The 20,444-nt window shown below is 56.6% G+C and overlaps 1 protein-coding gene across 1 annotated transcript; it reads left to right on the top strand.

The window, feature by feature from the left end:
* Positions 1–637: 637 nt before the first annotated feature.
* MMP11 (matrix metallopeptidase 11) lies at positions 638–18,944 on the top strand. The gene is made up of 8 exons (XM_054173046.1): positions 638–730; positions 9,733–9,983; positions 11,130–11,273; positions 12,692–12,825; positions 15,697–15,944; positions 16,214–16,427; positions 18,103–18,360; positions 18,687–18,944. The coding sequence occupies exons 1-8, from the start codon at positions 638–640 to the stop codon at positions 18,818–18,820; spliced, it is 1,476 nt and encodes a 491-aa protein (XP_054029021.1). The 3' UTR covers positions 18,821–18,944.
* Positions 18,945–20,444: the final 1,500 nt, after the last annotated feature.

The raw sequence follows: 20,444 nt of genomic DNA, 5'->3' as shown, positions 1-20,444 counted from the left end.
TGTTCTGGATGCCCCCAGAGGGCTTCAGCAGAGCCCTCCCCAGGCAAAGCAGGGCTGCAGACACGTTTTGTACATAAAAGCAGAGATTAGTGGGGACTGAGAGGTCTCGGCGGGCACTGAGGGTCTAAGAGGATTGTGATACTCCTGGGCAGGAGAGGTTAAAGCCACTTTTACACTGCCCCATTTAAAGCCATCTCAATCCAGACAGAAACCAGTTACAGGACTGGAAGCATCCGGCGGCGAGGCAGAGTATCCCCCGTAGGGGAACCATGCATGGCGCCGGGGACCCCCACAGTCTGCTCCCTGGGGGTGACAGAGGCCAGGGGCCGGTGCAGGGCAGGCGCGGGAGAGGGGGGGCGGGGGGGGATCCCGTCCGTCCCGCCCCGCTCCGCCCCCCCACCCCCAGCGGCGGGGCGGAGCGGGGCGGAACGGGCGGGATGCCCCCTCCCGCGATGCCGCCGGGCCGTGTCCCCCCGGCCCCGAACAGACGCTGCTCAGGGAGAACAAAAGGCAGGAGCGGGGAGGAGGTGCGGGGAGGAGGGCAGGCAGCCGCGGGGGGGGTGGAATAAAAGGCTCAGCGGGGACCCCCACCCCCCCCACTCCGCCTCATGTCCGAGCCCTCTTCGCCGCCCCGGTAATGGCCCGTCCGCCGCTGCCCGCCGCCGCCGCCTTGTTGGCCGCCGCTCTGCTGCACTGCGTGCCCGCCGCCCCCGCCCGCCGTCACAAGCCGGTGAGTCGGGACCACCCGGTGCCTCCCCCCGCTCCTCCACGGTGCTCTGCGTGTCGTGTGTGTCCCCTCCCCGACGAGTCCCGGCCGTCCCGCGGCTCTCCGGTAACAGCCCCGAGGGGAGCATCTCCCCGGCAACCCCGCTGCCGAGCAGGATGAGATGCCCACCTCCCCATCCATCCGTCCCACCCCCCGAAAGCCGCCCTCGGGATGCTGGCACGGGCAGCACCTCAAGTCCTGGGTTCAGGTTTGGACCCCTCACTGCAAAGAGGACACCGAGGTGTTGGAGCAGGTCCAGAAAAGGGCAACCAAGCTGGTGAAGGGTCTGGAGAACAGGTCTGGTGAGGGGGAACTGAGGTCGTTCAGGCTGGGGAAGAGGAGGCTGAGGGGAGACCTTCTCGCTCTCTACGACTACCTGCACGGAGGCTGGAGTGAGGTGGGGGTTGGTCTCTCCTCCCTAGTAGCAAGTGATAGGACAAGAGGAAATGGCTTCAAGTTGCACCAGGGGAGGTTCAGGTTGGACGTTAGAAGCCCTGGAGGCGTCTCAACGAGGCAGAGATGTGGTGCTGAGGGACATGGTTTAGCACCAGACTTGGTAGTCAGAGAATGGTTGGACTCGATGATCCTCTTTTCCAGCCGAAACGATTCCACGATTCTGCAGAGCAAGCCAGGGAAAAACAAGGAACCGGACAGGGAGGGTTTAGGAGAGGACACGGGATCCCCCTTCCTTTAAAGGCAGCAGCAGAGCCCTGCTAAAAACACCCCGCGCCGGCTGTGCCGGCACTTCCGAGAAGTGTTACAGGGAGACGAGACTTGAGGGATGAATCAAATGCTTCAGGCAGGAGGGTAGCAGCAGCAGAGCTCATTCTTCCTGCTCACGCCTGCCAGATCCCAGCACCTGGGCTGGAGCTGCGAGCGGCGGGGCCGGTGGCTGCTGGAGGAGAGCAGCGGCGTGCGGGGAATGCGGGGCCCGGGAGGAGACAGAGAGCTCCTTGTGCTGGGGACGCCGCTCCGCTGTAATCGCCTTATTGTGGCCCTGCGCTGTGCCGGCGTGCCATAAAATAATGACAGAGCAAATGCCCGGTAGCAGCCCGAGGGGATTAGTTCAGGTTCTGCCGATGGTTTTATTATCAGCTCTGTCATCTGAGCACTTTCTAACTTGGCTGCTAAACGCGCTGTGGGCTGGGACTTGGCACAGCGGAGCCTTGGCCCCCCAGGTGCCTGTGTTGTTCCAGACGAAATGTCACTGCCCTCGGCTCTGCTCTGCCTCTGAGGAAGGTGAGGGCAAAGGCTTGGGCGGTGACATTCTGCGCCCCGCTTACGACACGGCTCTGCAGATGTCCTCCCCCTCTGCACGCAGCAAGCGGAGGGGCTGGGAGGACAGAGTTCCACCTGCACGGAGCCGGAGCCTGCTGGGGTCTGCGGGGATGCTGGCTGGGCTGGTGGGTGCCTCACGCTGGTGCTGTGTGCAGGCTGTGAAGCTGCTGCTTCTGGAGGCACCTGTGCAGGCTCTGGTTGCAGTCTCGCTGCCAGCAAGGAGTTGTGCAGGATCCCCAGGGAAGAGAGAGCCAGCCTGGGTTTCACACTGCCTGAACTCGGGTCTGCTCCAGCTGTGATGGGCACTGTTCATCTCCTTTTGCTGACTGACAGCAGAAGTTGGTGGGGCTCCTCTGTCTTGGCCACTTAACCTTGAATGGGGAGAGCACACCAAACTGCTGAAGAGCACAGAGTTAATGCAGGGGTCCGGGGCTGCTCAGGCTCCCAGTCCATCTAATCCACCACCATCACACTCCCGAGGAAGGTTCCCCGAGCTGGCAGTCTGCTGCTCAGAGATGGTTTCTTCCTCATCCCAGGCTCATGCTCTGTAATGTGAATGCTAGTGCTTTACTCTGGGCTGGAGTAACTCCAGGTGATGATCCTGCAGGTATGTTTTGCTCAGGGAACACCTCATGTTTGTGTGTTTGAGCAGCCCTGTGGAGCTCAGGTTTCAGGTTGACTGTCTTTGCAGAGGGGGTGGCTGCCTTGGTTTGGGGGTGGAACTGAACAGGTTTCACAGCCTTTCAAAGAGCAGATCTCTCATCCCCAGTGGCTGCCCTTCTGGGTTCCTTATCTGGTGTCTGAAGGTTATTCTACTGCCTCTGAGGTAAAGCCAGTATCCCAGTGGTTGTTTTCACGCAGGACATAAGTTGAGAGTAGTGTACCCCATTTCTCTCCTGGCTGGGGTACCTCAGTGTGGACTGGCTGAAGTGGGACAGCTGGGCTGACAGTGGCCCGTGCAGGAGAGCTCTGCCATGCTACTGCACATTCACTTCTCTGGCTGCTTTGAGGCTTTCTGAACAAAGAGATGTTTCCCCGTATCTAACAGCAGCTAATTTCCTGTCTGGGCACCTTCTGCTCTTGGGTGATGAATGAGAAAGGAGCAGAGGGAAAAGAGCCTTGCACTCCTACAAGACAGACAATGCTGACTTCCTCCAGCTGTGCTGGTAGATGGGGTGGGGAAGGACCATCCCAGGCACTGCAGGACGCTGCCCTGTGGTGATTTGGTGCTCTAGGAACAAGTCACAGCCTCAGTAACTGACAGGTGAGGGAATCAAGGGCTGAGATTCTTTTTGAGGCCAGGTTCCACAAGGCAAGCTGCAGGAGGACCTGTGTTCTTCGTAGCAAACCCTGCGGCTCTCCTTCCCCTTTACATTAGCTCCGAAAGAAAGGAACAGAACCCTGAGAGCAGAGCAGAGGCTGTGCCCGGTGTCCGCTGCAAAACCTCGAGAACAAAAGCTCCGCAGTCCTCGGGGCAGTGCAGGCGCAGACACCGAATTCCTGCGTTGCTCTCGGCTCCTCTGGGAAATCAGAGCCAGTCCCTTTGCTGGGAAACTCTCTCTCTCTGCGGAGAAGCGGCAGGCACCTTCCCAGCGTAGTCCCTCGGGAGCTGTATCCTCGGCTCTCACCCCGCAGCCGGCAGGCTCCCCGCTGGAAGCGCGGTGCCCGGGAGCCGGGGAGGCTGCCTGCCTGCCCGCCTCGCCCGGGGCTCCGGCAGCTGCCGCCGCAGGAAGGCTTGGATTTGCACTCCTTGCTTTGGCTGCTCCAGCACAGCAGCGAGCGCTGGGGTAATTTTAGGCGTGTTTATCCTCTGCTCCGGGAGGGACTAAAGACACATGTAAGCAGTTATTCTCCAGCGGCGTTGTGGGTTTGTGCTTTCACATGCAACGCTCAAGCCCAGCCTGCAGTGTGGCAAGACTCAAGGTGTGCAGCTGGCAAAGCGGGCTGGAGAGGCAAGAGGGAGCAGGGAGGAGCAGAGGGCCGTGGGGAGGATCCCCCCCACCCCAGCTCATGCTTCCCCCCCATGCATATCCTGCCCTGGCACCACTGATTCCTCAGCAGAGGAGGATGTGCACTGTGTAGGTCTGGTTTAAAAAGAAGCTTCCATGGGAAAAACATAGTCCTGAGGAGAATTTTCACACCAGAGATGCTGTCAGCTCTCTTCCACCAATCCCCAGCACACAGACAGGTAAATGAAGGGCTCCTGGATACTCTCACCCTGGGGATGGCTGAGCCTGTAACATGAACTGCTGAGTCTGCCATGGCTGCACAGCCAAAGGAAAAGCAGAGCACTGCAGGGTTTCACTGGAGGCCACAGATGTGTTTTTAGAGGCCTGCTGAGATCCTGCTGCAGAGGAGACCCACAAGGATGGAGAGGTGATCAGACCTCCCTCCTTGTAGTGGGATTTGTGCAGGAGAGAGCCATTACCATCTCACAAAGGTGGCTGTGTGAAAAGTAGTGGGGGGCAGCCCCTCCCAGACAGCTCCAGGAGGGTGGGCAGGGAGACAGTGCTTGTCTCCTGGGTTGGGAGATCCCATCTGAGCAGAATGTGCTTCTTAATGGTAGGTCATCCCTCTGTAGCTCTGGAGGGGGCTGCACTGTGCCAGGTGGGAGAAGTCCTGGCTGTTGTATTGGGGCTGGGCACTGGTAGCTCATTGCTCACCCGAGCTTGGATGGGATTGCACAAGAATGAAATGTCTCAACCTCCTTCCTCCTCTGCCTGGAGTGTGCTGCATCCTAGAGCAGCTGCCTGGTTCCAAGGGGATTTCTAGGTCACAAAGGCTTTTGAAACCTTTTGCTATCCCAGCATCCTGGGGCTTGTTTGCTTTGTACTCCTGCTTCTGGCAAACTGTTGCTTGGGTGACACCAGCAGCTTGGTGGTGGTGTTGTTGATGGACTAGACTCACAAACTGTCATGTAATTAAAGTGTCTGATAATCAAAATAGTCCTGCAGTGTTTATTCATTTGCCTTCTCTTTTTACATCAGAGCCTGGGCCTTCTCTTTCTCTCTGTGGGCAAAACCATTTGCAGTCCATCATGTTTCATGTTCCACATTGCTTAGGAAAAATAAACATTTTTCTTCTCTGGTTGCCAACAACAACTACCACCAAACAATCTGGAAACAAACTGTCAGGCCCCAGGAGGTAGTGCCTGATGGTGCCATGGAGTATGGGAAGCAAGCAGAGAGCAACCTCCAACTGAGTATGCAGGGCCAGTCCTGTAGCAGAAGTATTTAGTGTAAGCAAAGGATTCATAGTTAGAGGGCTTGTGAGGCTCTGGCTTGTTCTGGGGGAGGCAAGATAAACCTGGAGGCTTTGCCTAGGCATTGTTTGCACTAACAAAGCCTTGACCCAGGTCTGGCCAGATCACAGACATAACTTATTTCTGCCCTGAAATTTCAGCTGCAGCATTAGGACCTCCTGAGAGCAGCCTGCTTCTGGGACAGAACCTGACTAGAATGGGGCTGGCTTCGGTTTTACCACTGACCATCAGCTGTAGCTGCACATCCAAGTCCAATCCCTGCAACTCCATGCTGGGCTGAGAGGCAGGCTGGCCAGGAAGCCAGCCATGGTACTCTGTGCTGATCACAGGCAGGAACATTGCTACAGGCTGTTAAGGGGGTGCAGAGCCCCTGGGGGGCACAGCCACCCCACAGCAGACTGGAATGGGGTGAGAGAACTGTCTTACATGAGAACCTGCAGGAGAAAGCATCACTGCTTTCCTTCCCCACCTGCTGAACTGAAGGCAGGAGTGCTTCGAGGTGGAGGCTTACAGGTAGGAGTTGGATAATGCTACTGGCCACAGAGGCAGCAAGCCCTGGAGCCTCGACAAACACTGAGTAACAGAAGGAAAAAGCAGGGAGAAATGGAAAAGCAGCAGCAGAAGGGATAGGGAGGTGGCAAGAATGCCCATGAGCCCATGCCCTAGCAGAAAAGGAAACAGCCCCCAGTGCCAAGGGAAGTATCCAAGACTGATGAGGTTCATGTAGCAACTTGTCCAGTCACTCCTGTCTGACAGGGAGGGGGGATCTCCTTTCATGTCTGTGCTGAAGAAGCAGACAGGAGCCCAGGTAATTAGGTGCACTACAGAGGAGACAAGTTTAAGTTCAGGGCAGGCAGCACAGGGTGGACTCAGGCAGAGGAGGGCACTGGGTTTGTCAAGTACCAGGTTCTGGCCTCACTCCAGAGGTCATCTGCACCACTGCCCCAGCTGCTTCTCCTCCTGGGAAGCTCTGGAGGGCAAGTGCTGCTCGACACAATAAGGTTAAAGATGCTTCTGGCTCCTTGGGGTGGCTGGGATACTTCCTGGGAAGCTTGGCTGGTGTTCATCTGGTCCAGGCAGACCCATAAGTGATGGCTGTTGTATCACAACACTTGAGGGCTGATAAAGCTGTGAAGAACTGAGTTGGCAGTCAGAAACCTCTGCTGTGGTTTCTGCTCTCCCATGGGATCTGTTGTTTCCCTTCTGTTCCCTCTCAGCCTTTCAATCACTAAGCTGCAGGAAAAGGCACTTTCTTTCCAAGGAGCTGTGGCCAGCCTGCAGCATGGCCTTCCTCATGTACAGCTTTGCTCCTCTGCTGTCCTCACTGCCCTCAGTCCCTAGCTTCAGGCCTGGCAGCCACTCTGTGCTCCTGCTGTGCGAACACTTTGCTGCTCCGTCTCCATCACAAAGCCCTGGCCTCCTCCCTTGGCTAAACTGTCCCCATGCCCAGCAGCCACCCCTGATGGCAGTGCATCTGGCTGCACACACTCAGACAGAGGCTCAGATCCAGCTCTGCACTTAGCCAGTCTGAATGCCTGCCCTGGGCTGCAGGGATGTCCCTTGGCTTTTGTCTTCAGTAATCCTTCTGCCTCTGGTGGTGGGATGAGAGGAGTGGGGATGCCTTGGCAGCTACCAGCAGCCAGTGCCCACCTCATCCTCTCTTTACAGGTCTGTACCAGATTCAGCAGCAGCACAGCCTTAAGCAAACCCCTGAGCATACAGCTGGGGCATTACACCACAGCTGGGAGAACAAAGCAGGGAGAGGGTGGCTTCAGTGCCAGGTGGGCAGGATGCAACCTTAAGCGAGAGGACATTATCTAAGCCTTGGGAAGTGCCTCCAGCGAGGTGTGTCCAGCCAAGGAGATCAGAATCTCCAGCCTGACGTATCTCCTGAGCATTGTTTGGCAAAGTGGTTTCTGTCACATTTCCCCTTGCAGGCTGTGCCTGCAGTGGCATTTTCCAGCCCTTTCCTGCCATGGTGTTCATGGCAGCGCAGTGACGACAGGGAGAGAGCCTCTGCTTGTGCGGGGCACAGCGGGCACGCCGGGCAGGTCTTGCCTCCTGCCTCCACACAGAAGGAGTTTGCAGGGCCATGCTGTGTCCCCTCCTAAGGTCAGCTCTTTGGCAGAGGACAGGCAGGAGCAGGGAGGGTGCTGCCTAGGGCAAGGTGGGGCTTGGCTGGCAGCTGGGATTCATGCCACTAGCCTTGAGCTAACTGAAGAGGGGAGAGAAAAATCTGCCCCTGGTCTGCCTCTGAATGTGGGGTCCCTCAGAGTGAGAAGGAAACAAGCAGTTCCTCCTCTCTCTGCTCCTGCTCAGGGGAGAGTGCTCATGTCCAGTCTATGCCAGTGCCCCCAGCTGGTAAGGCAACAGCTGGCTTTGCTGGGGGACTGGGGGCTGTGCCTAACACAGCCCAAACCAAAGCAACAGGAGTAAACCTATCTGGGTCAGCCTCAGCCCTCTCACCTGCATGGGCAGCTCCTGAGGGTTTCCCAGTGCTCCCAGTTTCACAGTGAGGCCTTTCCACAGGGTCCATCTCCACTCTCCCCATGTGCCTGCACCTCCTGGTCCTGGGAAACCAGACACATTCGTCAGCCCAAGTCCTTGGGTGGCAGGCTCTTGAGTACAGCCAGGCTGGGCTTCGGTGACACCACTTGGCAGAGTCTCAGTGGGGCTGGGATCAAGGTGCTGGCCAGGACATGAACTTTATCAGCTCCTCCTGCCAGCTGTCCTTCACAGGCAATATCTGCCAGCCCAGGCAGGGTGCCAGGTGGCTCTTAGACATCTCCTCTTAGACAGGCAGGTACCTCCGGCCTGGCAGGGCTCCAGCAGGCAGCAGGAGCAGCCTGGTGCAGGCTCCCCTGGGACAGCCCAGCCTGTGCCCCCTCCTGCCACTAAACCACTGGATGGCTGGTGGCTTGGGTAGGCTTTGCTGTTCAGGGTGTGAAGCAGCTTCCTCTGTTTGCAGGTGTTGATGGTGCAGTTCCCATGGTGTGTGAAAGTGCACTGGGACACCAGGACTGGGCTGATGGTTTCTGAGGCAAAGGCTGGCAAGTGCCAAGCCACCAGGAGTGTCTAGCTGGCTGGGGAGGACAAGCCAGCAGTGGTAGCAGACACATGAAATGTTGGACACCTCAACTGCACCTTGTGGGAGCTCCCTGGCTCCTTTGTCCATCTGTGTGCAGCTCAGAGGCACTGCCAGGAGCTTGGTTGTGGAATTAGTGCCAAGGGCTTCACACTTCCTCCCAGCCTGCATGAATGGCTTCATTGTGGGCAGCAGAGCGGTGGCAGCACGCAGATTACACAGCATCATGGCACCTCTGGCATCCTGCCATCCTGAGCTTCGTGTCCCCAGCAGGGCAGCCAGGACAGCTGGCCTGGAAGAAGGCAGCTCTCTGCATGGGAAGGAAGGGGACCCCTACACCCTGGGTCCTTCCTCTGGAGCCCTGTGGGATGGAGCCTGCCTGTCCAAGACGAGATGTGGCACTGCTGCATCCCCAGCACCTTGACCTTTGTCCTGCACACGATCAGGTTTCATTGTCTGTGTTTGGACCTCTGGCTTGGGCAGCATGGTGATGTGGGGACCAAGTGTCTCTTGCTCCACGTACCTCACTTGGCTCATGTTTCATACTGATCCCATAGTCCTGCTGTCACCTGGGGGCAACCAGAGGAACTCAGCTAATGAGCATTGATTCATGTTGCCAAGAGGAATTGTGTTTTTCCAGCTGAGTGTGGCAGTGCTCAGGTGATCTTATCCCCAAGCAAAGTCAGTGAGGCAAGGGGGTATGGTCCTGTCCCTTCCTCAGGCAGTGATAGGGGCTGGAGGGACAGTGCCTATTGCTCTCTGCATCATGGGCTGGCTTCAGTCACTCCCCAGACCCCTGTGTCCTGCTCTCCAGCTTGCAATGTCCCCTAACTGCACTGAGAGCCTGCTCACCATGCCAGGACAGTAAGGAGACACCATGGAAGCATCAATGAGGAACACAAGTGTGCTGGGGAGTCAAGACTTCTTCCCACTAGTGTCACCTCTACCCAGGGCCAGGAGGGAATAAAGGTTGTGTGGCAAAGGGGGAGAATTTAGTCCCTAGTGATCTGCTTCATTCTTGAAGGGTCTGGTTCTCATCCACAGCTTGCAAAAGCATTTCCTGCCGGCCGGCTGCCAAGGCAAAGTGGGACAAAAATAGCCCAGTGCTCGGGGGGTGCCATGGCATGACAGTGCCTCACCAGGTGTGACCTGGCCTTGGAGCAGCGGAGCCCAAGGAACGGAGGATGCTTGTGGGGAGCAGTTTGTAGCCTAGCAGCAGGGAACAGCCCCGGGCAGAGGTGGAACTCGTCCCTGCAGGACCGCAGTGGGCAGGCATTAGCCGCCGGGATCAGGACGTCTCTTCGCGGACACTGAGGTCACAGCTTTGCTCTTCCCTTTTAGGACGTGTCCCGAAAGCATCACACCTGGAAGGAGCAGAGTCATTGGCTGTCGTCCTTGATGAATGCGGTGGGGACCGGTGGGCCTGCCAAGGGCTTCCCGAGGGCTGTGGAGGAGCAGGCGGCGCGCTGGAACCCGCCCCGCTGCGGTGTGCCGGACCTGCCGGTGCTGCCGGATGGCCAGAACGGGCGGAACCGGCAGAAGCGGTTCGTCCTCTCCGGCGGGCGCTGGGACAAAACCGACCTCACCTACAAGTAAGGGAGGCCCGAACGGGAGTCAGGCTGATTCGCTTCTCCCTCCCCAGACCTCTCAGCCTGATGTTGCCTGGAGCACAGCGCACTCTGACGTGACCACAAAAGCTGGAGGGCAGCCAAAGGGGCCACAGGCTGAGCCGCCAGCAGGGTCGCACCCAGCACCTCCACATCCCCTCACGCACGCAGCTGCCTGTCCCCGCTGCCCACACACATTCCAGACAGCCACTGCAGCCCCGCTCTGTCCGTCTGTCCCGCAGCGGCACCCCCCCTGTTTTCCCCTGCATCAACCCCCTGACAGCCTCCGGCAGCAGCCCCTCTCCTGCTGTGCCTTTGCCCCCAGAGCCACCCCGCCGTGGGCTCACCTCACAGTTTATGTTAAGAAGAGCTCTTTGCTCAGCTGCTGTTGATCTTGCCATAAACACGGCTGCAGGGGCAAGGTTTGCAGGAATCACCTCACACCTTCTCCGTTGAGCATCTGCTTGACAGGCTTGAGGAGCGTTGTGCTGCCTCCCCACAGGGGCATGAGTGGAGAACTGAGCACACTCATATGGACCTTGACAGCATGGAAATCATCTTTGTAGCTAAGCAAAGGCAGGAGACAGTTCCTCGCAGCGGTAGGGGGCTGTGGGTAATGAAAAGGCATCTTCCTTTTCTTTTTCCTTCTGTTCAGCAGTGTTAAGAACACAGCAGAGAGGAACACACCCCACCAGTGTCAGTGGAAGGGGAAGGGAGCTCCCTCTGAGGCAGACCTTACAGCCTGCTTGTTAGAGGAGGGCAGAAGAGGCAGCAGCTGCTCTGAGCCAGCCCAGGTTTCCAGAGACACCTGGAGAAATCACATCCCACCCCTCCCAGGCACCCTCTGCGGGGGGCAGGCTCAGGAAATGTCACAGCACTTCACACCAGGAAAACACAAAGCCCTCCCGGAAAGCTCCCTCCGGGTCCAGCAGCGAGAGAGTTTCAGCACTGCTGGGATTTATCTTGCTGGGCAGAGGGTGGCAGAGCAGCGCTCGTACGGATTGGAGATGTCCTGGTGCGGAGGGAGGGGCAGCCCTGGCGACCCCGATCCTACAGCTGGCGTCTGAAGGGCAGCAGCGCCCACGGGACAGCGGCTGAGCTCTCCTCTTCCACTGCCTTGTTGCCTTTCAGAATTATCAGGTTCCCATGGCAACTTGTAAAAGCTAAAGTGAGGAGGACCATCGAGGAGGCTTTGAAAGTCTGGAGCGATGTGACCCCGCTGACCTTCACCGAGGTGCAGGAGGGACGGGCTGACATCGTCATCGATTTCACAAGGTGAGCATTGGGGGGGGGGGGGAAGGACAAGCAGCAGCCTCCCCCTGGGGCAGCCTCACACACAAGACCCCCAAGCCTCCAAGCAGAGCAGAGAGCAGCCAGCACACAACCCAGGCATTTCATGGAGGCTCATAGCCTGCATGGGATGTTGGTTTCTCTTTCTTCTCTCCTTTTTTATTGTCTTTTCTTTTTTTCCATTCTTTTCCTTTTTCTTTTTTTTTTCTTTCCCTTTTTTTTTAGTTTTCATTTTTTCTTCTTTTTCCTTTATTTTCTTTATTTATTTTCCTTTTTTCTTTCCCTATTTTCTTTCCCCTTTTTCTCTCTTTTCTCTTTTTTTCTTTTCTTTTCTTTCTTTTCTTTCTTTTCTTTTCTCTTTTCTTTTCTTTTCTCTTTTCTTTTCTTTTATCTTTTATTTTCTTTTCTCTTTTCTTTTCTTTTCTTTTCTTTTCTTTTCTTTTCTTTTCTTTTCTTTTCTCTTTTCTTTTCTTTTCTTTTCTTTTCTCTTTTCTTTTCTCTTTTCTTTTCTTTTCTCTTTTCTTTTCTCCTTTCTTTTTCTTTTTCTTTTTCTTTTTCTTTTTTCATTTTTTCTCCTGCCAGCTGTGGGCTGCTTGGTGTAAGAGCAGCTGTTCCGTGCTGGCTGTGCACAGTGCCCTGTCTGATCATTCATTAATTTTCCTGGTACATTTACATTTCTCTGCCCACAGGCTGTTTTCCTAAGTGTTTGTTTTGACTTTCCATCTTCAGGTCCTCCATCCTGTCCCCTGACTGAACAACAAAACTGTCTGCTGAAAGACAAATATAGTTTCTTGGCTAAATTAATCTTGGCTCCTGGCCTGAAACTAACTTTGGCAAAATACTGAGGGGGCAAAGACTTCCCTCTGCTGCGTGCTCACACAGAACTAATAGAGGCAGTGGAGCCCATCCAAGCAGTGATGTGATTTGCATGCTGTGTATTTGCCTGTGCTTCCCTCAGCTCTCTGAAGTGGTCACATCTCTCATGGCTTTCCTTCATTAGTCAACAGTGGGCTTGGCTTGAGTGAGGAGCTGAGGGTTTGCCTGGATTTGCTGCTGGCTGCCCTTCCATGTCCCCCCACCACTCAGCTACTTCGACTTCATCTTGGCCTCAGCAGTCAGTTCCTTAATTCTTTAGGCTCCAGGGTCAGCTTTGGACTGGAAGCTGAACAGAGGGAGGAGGGAAACACCCCTGAGAAAACATGAATTCCTGAGGGCTTGGTGTGACTGAGCTCTGCTTCCTCAGTGACCTGATCCAGAAGGGGGTTGTGGCAATCAGAAGGGCTCTGAGCACTTGATCTGAGCTAGTGGGAGTGAGAGCTGCTGCCCCCTGCCCGTGGCTCCCCACCTTAGTTGAGTGGAGGCACACAGCCCTTTGCCTGAGGTGCCACGTGTCTTCCCTGCAGGTACTGGCACGGAGACAACTTGCCCTTTGACGGGCCTGGAGGGATCCTGGCCCATGCCTTCTTCCCCAAGACACACCGGGAAGGAGATGTCCACTTTGACTACGATGAGACCTGGACGATTGGGAACAACCTGGGTATGGTACTGCTTGGGGGGGCAGCTGTGCATGCTCCAGGATGCTCCTCAGTGTGCTTGCAAATGATTCCATGGTGGTGTGCACCAGGGCCCTGCCAAAGCGAGAGGCAGCAGGCACCTCCCATCACCTACAAGCCTACTGTTAGTGTTCTGGTCTTTTCTTGATGTCCTTCAGCCACAGCAAAGCCAAAGCCTGTGCCTGGCATCAGGGCTCTGGTGGGCTCCCCCTGGGCTCCTCTGTCCAGCCACGTGCCCTGCCACTTGGGAATTGCACCTAGCATTGGCAGGAGCCATTAGAATGAATCAGGGGAAAGATGAAGGGAAGCTGAGGTTCAAGCACTGGCTGAGGCAGTTGTCTTCCCGAGTGCAGCCTCAGCCCCAATCCTTGCACACACTGTTCACCATCTGCCCCCAGACAAGTCCATAAAGGGAAACCACCCAGGCTCCAGCTCTGTCCCTGTGGCCTGGGAATGCTCTGACCATAAACAATGTCACATCAAGGCTCTTTCCCCCCCTCCCCCCGCTGTTTTTTGCCTTTTTGCTAATAATAGATCCAATCTGGTAGCTCTCTGCTTGGGCACTCAGGGTCTGGTGTCACAATATCTCATGAGATACTGCAGTACTGCCTGAGACCATCTGGATCAGTGCCCCAAACATGAGTTTCTGGAAGACCCACATCAGCCCCTCCTCCTCCTTCCCAGTTCTTATCTGCAGGGACAAAGAAACAATCACAATGCCCAAAGTTAAATCCTTGCCTCTCCAGGGTCTCCCAACCATTTTGCCCACCTCAGTGTTCAGGGCTCAGAGGGACTCCACCAAAGCCCACAACACAGAATCACAGAATTGTCAGGGTTGGAAAGGACCTCAAGGCTCATCCAGTTCCAACCCCCTGCCATGGGCAGGGACACCTCACACCACAGCAGGTTGCTCACAGCCACATCCAGCCTGGCCTTCAAAACCTCCAGGGATGAGGCTTCCACCAGCTGTACACCAACCTGACTCTGCATGGGACACAGGACCACTGTGTCTCTGCTTGTGTTGATGTCCAAACCGAGAAACACAGAGCAGCAGAGCTCCCTGCAGAAGTGGTTTTGCTCCTGAGAGAAGGGTGGGCTCTGCCTTCTCATGCTCTGTCAGGGCTGCCTGCGTGGTTGGAAGAGTTTCCTCCATTCTCCCACCAAGAGTGTGCGAGGCAAACCAGGAACTGCAAATGGCTGGCAGCTCCCCTCAGAGTCCAGCCCTGCCCCATGGCCTCCCCACCACGTCTTCCATAAATAAATGCTGTAAAAGCTCTTTGAGGCTAATTGCCCTTTAATGTGCTGAAAAGAGCTTTACGATGTAAACATGGATAAACCCTTGACTCAGCTCGCAGGGCGATGGGGAAATCTTTAGCCTCGTTTCACAGAGGGGGGAGCAGAAGTACAAGGAGGGCTAAGGGGTGCCCTGGGGTGACCCCAGAGCCGTGCAGGCAGTGGGATTCCACGTGGAGGACCTTCTGTGAAGGACACAGGGATGGTCTCCGGCGCAGCTCCTGCAGGCACGCCGTAGTTCACCTCCCCTGGATAATCTGACAATAGCACAGCTGATCTGCCAACACTGGAAAGCATCAAGTGAGGAGCCTGCCAAGCTAAACACAAGTGTCTGAAAGTTTGTAATAAATCACTGACACAGAAATCTCTTTCTCAGCTGACCTACATGTGTTGATTTAATCGGGTCAGTGCCGTGCAAATTCAGCGCTTCGACATCCAGCTGACCAGCAGCAGAGGAAGGCAGAGGCTCACCTTCCCCTCCACCCTTCCCAGGTCTTCCTCCCTTGTCCTGTCCCATCCTGGTGCTGAAGAGTGACCCTGCAGGGAAATCCTGCCTGGAGCAGCACGGCTGGCTGACTCCCAGCCCTGCCTTTCTCATCACTTGGGCTCTGTCTTGGAGGATTTCTGGCTGAAGGCAAGGGAATGAATATGTTTGGACTTGTCAACAAACAGCCTCTGCTCACAGGCTCCGCTGCTTAGTATGCCTTCACTTCCAGCTTGCCCTGGAATTTACCAGCTTCAAAAAAGGAGCCACAGAAAGCTGAAGACCACCTGCCAGATGACACGTTTTTGTACACTGAGAGCCACTTCCCCCTGCACTCCCTCCCCCCTCTCTCCTAGGTGCTCCAGGTCATGTATTTCATGCTCTCCCATAAATCTTCTTGAACCTGGTGAAGGGCCAGGCCCTGACACTGGATCATTTTGGATAGATTTATTCCTGAATGTCAGCTTCTAGACGTGAGCCACACACAAGAAATGAGCTCCCTCTGCTGTCTGCGAGGCAACAGCCGTCAGCAAGGTTTGCTCCCTTGCTGAGTCTGTCTTCCACCCTGGAGGTGATCTAAACGGGACCTGATACCCGGTGGCTGCAGCCAGAAACTGCTGGGTGGACAAACCCCCGACCTCACCACCCATCACCTCCATCTATGGGCCAGGCTGTGCAAACTTCTCCCTCCCAAAAGCACAAAGGAAAGTTCTCTTCCTGGTAGCTGATGAAATGCAGGAGTGATGGATTCACAGATTATCAACATGCCCAGGCTAACCCCCGAGTGCATGAATTCCCTCACAGTGCTCCTGCACCAGTGGATCCCTTAGCTGTGCTCTTTGGCTGCCTAAAAAAGCAGACAGAAAGGAGTGAAATAACACATATAAAGCCTGGGAATAACAAGCTGGGAGCACCGTGGTGGAGGGAGGTTTCTCTTGTGTTAGGCTCCCACACCCCAGTGCGTCGTCAGGGGCTGGTAGTGGGTAGAAGTGAGCCCGAGGCAGGTGTCTGCTCGGCAGGTGTGCCTTGCCCACGGCACACAAGCAGCCCAAACCTCTCCCACCTCTTCCCTTTGCAGGCACTGACCTCCTGCAAGTGGCTGCTCATGAGTTTGGCCACGTCCTGGGCCTGCAGCACACGGCTGTCTCCAAGTCCCTGATGTCTCCTTTCTACATCTTCCGCTACCCGCTCAGCCTGAGCGAGGACGACAAGCAGGGCATCCAGTACCTCTACGGGAAACCCAAACCGGAGCCCGACCCAACCCCAACTCAGCCGGCAGAGCTCCCCCAGCCAGACCTTGAAACAAACGAGATCACCAACGTGGAGGTGAGTGCACAGCTTGCCCTCGAACGCCGCAGCTGGGAGGCCAGCAGCAGGCTTACACCTGGCGCCTTCCACCCGCTGCGCTGCTAAGCCTGGGTCCGCGCCCCACGGCTGGCACCGCCACCCAGCCTGGGCCGCGTGGGGAGGGGATGTGTGGGCAGCAGGCGCCCAAACCCGGAGCGGCTGAAGGCAGGAGGGTTGCCTGGCCGCAGCCTGGGCGAGGAGGGGCGGCTGCCAGCGGCGCGGGGGGCTGACCGGCCGTGCCTTGGCAGCCGGCGCAGCCCCAGGCCTGCGGCGCAGCCTTCGACGCGGCGGCCACCATCCGAGGGGAGCTCTTCTTCTTCAAGTCTCGCTACGTGTGGCGGCTGCGGGCCGGGAAGCTGCAGGACGGCTACCCAGCTCTGGCCTCGCGCCACTGGCAGGGGATCCCCAGCTCTGTCGATGCCACCTTCGAGGACCCTCTGGGCAATATCTGGTTCTTCCAAGGTAAGAAAGAGTTGGACCACGATCAGACAGCCTGGAAATGCAGCTCCCTCACTTCAGGATATTCAGGACCCAACAAGTTCCTGGGAGGATGAGCTTTTCTGTGCCTTCCTCGGCAATCCCGTGACCCTCATTTGCTGAGGGAGCTGGGGTTGCTTAGCCTGGAGAAGAGGAGGCTCAGGGGAGACCTTCTTGCTGTCTGCAGCTACCTGAAGGGAGGTTGTAGCCAGGTGGGGGTTGGTCTCTTCTCCCAGGCAAGCAGCACCAGAACAAGAGGACACAGTCTCAAGCTGCACCAGGGGAAGTTTAGGCTCAAGGTGAGGAGAAAGTTCTTCCCAGAAAGAGAAATTGGCCATTGGGATGTGCTGCCCAGGGAGGTGGTGGAGTCACTCACTGTCCCTGGAGGTGTTCAAGAGGGGATTGGAGGGTCTTGAGGTCTTGGGTGGCAGGTTGGACTTGATGATCTTTGAGGTCTCTTCCAACCTTACTGATTCTGTGATTCTTACTAGCGGTTTTCATCTCTGTGGAAGCTTTTTAGCAGGTTTTGAGAGGGAAAGAGAGAAGGAGGGTCACTTTTATTTTAGACACAGCCACAACAATCCCATTCTCCTCCTCAGGAACACAAAGGTTTGTTTTGAGCCTTTGCCCTGGCACTGCTGCTGGCAGAGGAGGAAGGAAACACTTGCTCCATCTCCCAGCTGTTCTGGGAAGCGCTGAGCCAGAAGCCCCAGGCAGCTTCACCAGTTGTGAAACTCCCTTGCCTGTGCCCCAAGGCCCTGCTCAGGCAATGGATGTGGTCTTCTCTGCTCCTCAGGGACCTGGATGTGGAGCTTCTCCAAAACCTTGAGACTGAATGAGCCTGCAGGGAGCCTGTGGTAGAGAGCCAGGCAACCTCCAGCCACCACAGAGATTAAAGCCCGTCACTCTGGCCACTGCTGGAGTTCAAGGCTAGCAATAAACTCAATTTCAGCTCCACTGTTTTCTTTACTGCTCCAAGTGTAGGGGTGCAGAATGGGAGAGGCACCCACATGCTGTGGGTGTGCATGCCCTCCCTGTGCCCTGTGACACCAAGGTACCAGCAGCACACTGCGTGGCTCTGCCAGCAGTGCCCCTGCACAGGTTGCTGAGCACCTGACCCCCATGCAGGGACTTACAGGGCTAAGATGGGCAGGCTCCTAGCACGAGCTGAAATGAGATAAAGGGAAAGTATCACAAGCCTTAGGCTAATTACTGAGATTCCCATTTCAATCTAATCTGGAAATGTGCTTCCAGTCTCGACTTCAGCTTGGCAACCCCTTGCTGGTTTCTGTAGCTTGCTCCTTTACAGCCACATGCCCCCTCTATGCCTCTGCATGCCCACTTATGTTCTCTTCCAGGCACTGAGTTTGCAGGGCAGAGGCTGGGGCCTCCAGCCAAGCCTTTTATTAGAACTCCCACGAGCAGACCTGGTCCTCCTCATCCCACCAGAGACACCCCTGGGGTCGACCGAAGTGGGAAGTCAGCTCCTCACGCTGGTGGCACGTTGGGTCACTGACACTGGTGGGGTTTCTGACTCTCAGGCACAGCTTCCTGAGGGAGCTGTGCCAAGGCACCAGCTCCAGTTGCACAGATACTGCCAGATTACCAGGCACCAAAATGCTTCTCACTCCTCGTCTGCCTTTTTTCATCTCTTTGCCAGATTCCCAGTACTGGATTTACGACGGTGAGAGACGGGTATCTGGTCCCACCCCAATCACGGAGCTGGGCCTCCCTGCATCCCCTGTGCAGGCAGCTCTAGTGTGGGGGGCTGAGAAGAACAAGATCTACATCTTCAGTGGAGGCAACTACTGGCGCTTCAACCCTCACACCCGCCAGGTGGACAACATCTACCCCCGGACCATGGCTGACTGGCGCGGCGTCCCGCAGGAGATTGATGCAGCTTTTCAGGATGAGTTTGGTCAGTGCAGCAGGGACACAGCCTGCCCTGGGGTGGGCACTCAGACTGGCACCACTGCCCTGATGGAAGAACTGGGCAGATTTAGGTATTTGGTAGTAGCAGACATTGCCCAGCCATAGCACATGGCAGAGAGAGAGAGGCAGCTCCGTCCCAGTGGGTAGGGAACTGAGGCTTCTCCCCTGAAAGCAAGAAGTTTGGTTGTTATTAAATACAACAATCAACAGTTGTCTGATAGAGGGAATTCAAACCTCTGACCGAGAATGCTAGCAAAGAGCTCTGAGCTGTGCCAGCTCTGCCTCTCCTCATCTTTCCTCTCTCACCTACAGGTTTTGCCTATTTCCTGAGGGGCCGAGATTACTGGAAGTTTGATCCAGTCCAGGTGAAAGTGCTGGAGGGCTTCCCACGCCAGATCAGCCAGGACTTCTTCAGCTGTACACCTGTCTCCAATGCCTTCAGATGAGGGGGATGCCTGTGTCCTCCACGCTCCTCTTGCATCACCCTTACCTCCAGCAGCCATACAGGGGCTTCTCTCTGCCATTCCTGGCTTCCTTCCAGGCTCACCATCTGACACAACGTGTGTCTGTCGTAACAAGTGACAAAGATTTTGCTCCTTTCAAGTTCCAGCAGCCCCAGCTTCAGTTGCTAAAAGCATCTGCCATGTTCTTTGCAGGCAAGAGCAGCCACTTAAACGTTTGTGTGGCCATGCTCTTCCAGCAATAGCATCCCAAAAGCCATCAAGCCAGCCTGGAATGGGATCACTCTCCTGCCTAACCTGGACCCCACCCTGCAGAACTGATCTGACAGCATTTCCTATGTTTACATAGCCGACACCAGCAGCCCTTTGCTGCTCCAGACCTCGGCCTGGGAGGAGGGCTTCCAGTGAGACCACCTCCCTCAGCCTTAGCCAGGGCCTTTGAAGGACACTGACTGTACCCGCGGAGGAACGCAGACGTGCGGCTGCTGCCAGGGTCGCCGCACCGGGGCTGCACCGGTGACGGCCAGGACCCTACCGCAGCCTTAGTCCCGCTTTGATGTTGTATCACTGGTATGCCTTAGGGTTTTATACCCATCTGTACATAGACAAGGGGCCCCCTTCCTCCCACGGTGCTGGGTGCCAGTGCTGGACACTGCCCCGTCGCTTCCCGTGCTCGGTCCGAGTTCGGGTCCCCACCCTGGCTTGCTCACCGCTGCACCGGCCGGTCTCGCCCCGCCGCTCACCGGGTGCAGCCCCACTCTGGCTCCTTGCACACCCCTCCAGGCTACATCACCCAGTGCCAAAGAACTCAACAGGGCTGCGGCCAGATTCTTCCCTTTTCACTTTTTCAACCGGCCCCGTGTGTCCCTCGCCGTTCCCCGCCTCGGGTGAGCGGCTGGGGGACAGCGCAGCTGCCCGGGTCCCCAGTGCCCCGGCCGGGCATGGGAGAGGGCAGGAGAGAAGGGAGGGGAGGGGTGGGGGTGTGTGCGGTGCCGGCCGCCGGTGAGCGCCGCGGTCGGTGCGCGCAGAGCGGGCGCGGCTCTGCCGCCGTTCCCACGCGTGTCCGTGCCAGCGTGCGAGCGCTGCCTCTGTATTTATGTCCGCCAATAAAGCTCTCTCCTAAGCGACTCTCCCCCCGTTACAGGGCTGCTTGTGGGGCACCAATAAAGCTCTTTCCTAAGCGACTCCCCCCCGATACAGGGCTGCTTGTGGGGCACCAATAAAGCTCTTTCCTAAGCGACTCCCCCCCGCTAAAGGGCTGCTCCTGGGGCACTAAGAAAGCTCTTTCCTAAGCGACTCCCCCCCGCTAAAGGGCTGCTTGTGGGGCACCAATAAAGCTCTTTCCTAAGCGACTCTCCCCCCGATACAGGGCTGCTTGTGGGGCACCAATAAAGCTCTTTCCTAAGCGACTCCCCCCCGCTAAAGGGCTGCTCCTGGGGCACCAAGAAAGCTCTTTCCTAATCGATCCCCCCCGCTAAAGGGCTGCTCCTGGGGCACCAAGAAAGCTCTTTCCGACGCGACCCCCCCGCTAAAGGGCTGCTCCTGGGGCACCAAGAAAGCTCTTTCCTAATCGATCCCCCCCGCTAAAGGGCTGCTCCTGGGGCACCAA

This window comes from Dryobates pubescens, chromosome 25 (assembly GCF_014839835.1).
Source record: "Dryobates pubescens isolate bDryPub1 chromosome 25, bDryPub1.pri, whole genome shotgun sequence".
NCBI lineage: Eukaryota > Metazoa > Chordata > Aves > Piciformes > Picidae > Dryobates > Dryobates pubescens.
The sequence above is the reverse complement of the archived record's forward strand: the minus strand, read 5'-3'. Positions and strand labels throughout refer to the sequence as shown.

What these genes read in the sequence shown, in the direction of transcription:
- MMP11 (XM_054173046.1), top strand. Translation starts at nt 638, where the DNA reads ATGGCCCGTCCGCCGCTGCCCGCCGCCGCCGCCTTGTTGGCCGCCGCT. An exon ending in CCGCCCGCCGTCACAAGCCG is followed by an intron (nt 731 to 9,732) that starts GTGAGTCGGGAC and finishes CTTCCCTTTTAG; the next exon opens with GACGTGTCCCGAAAGCATCA. An exon ending in ATCGTCATCGATTTCACAAG is followed by an intron (nt 11,274 to 12,691) that starts GTGAGCATTGGG and finishes TCTTCCCTGCAG; the next exon opens with GTACTGGCACGGAGACAACT.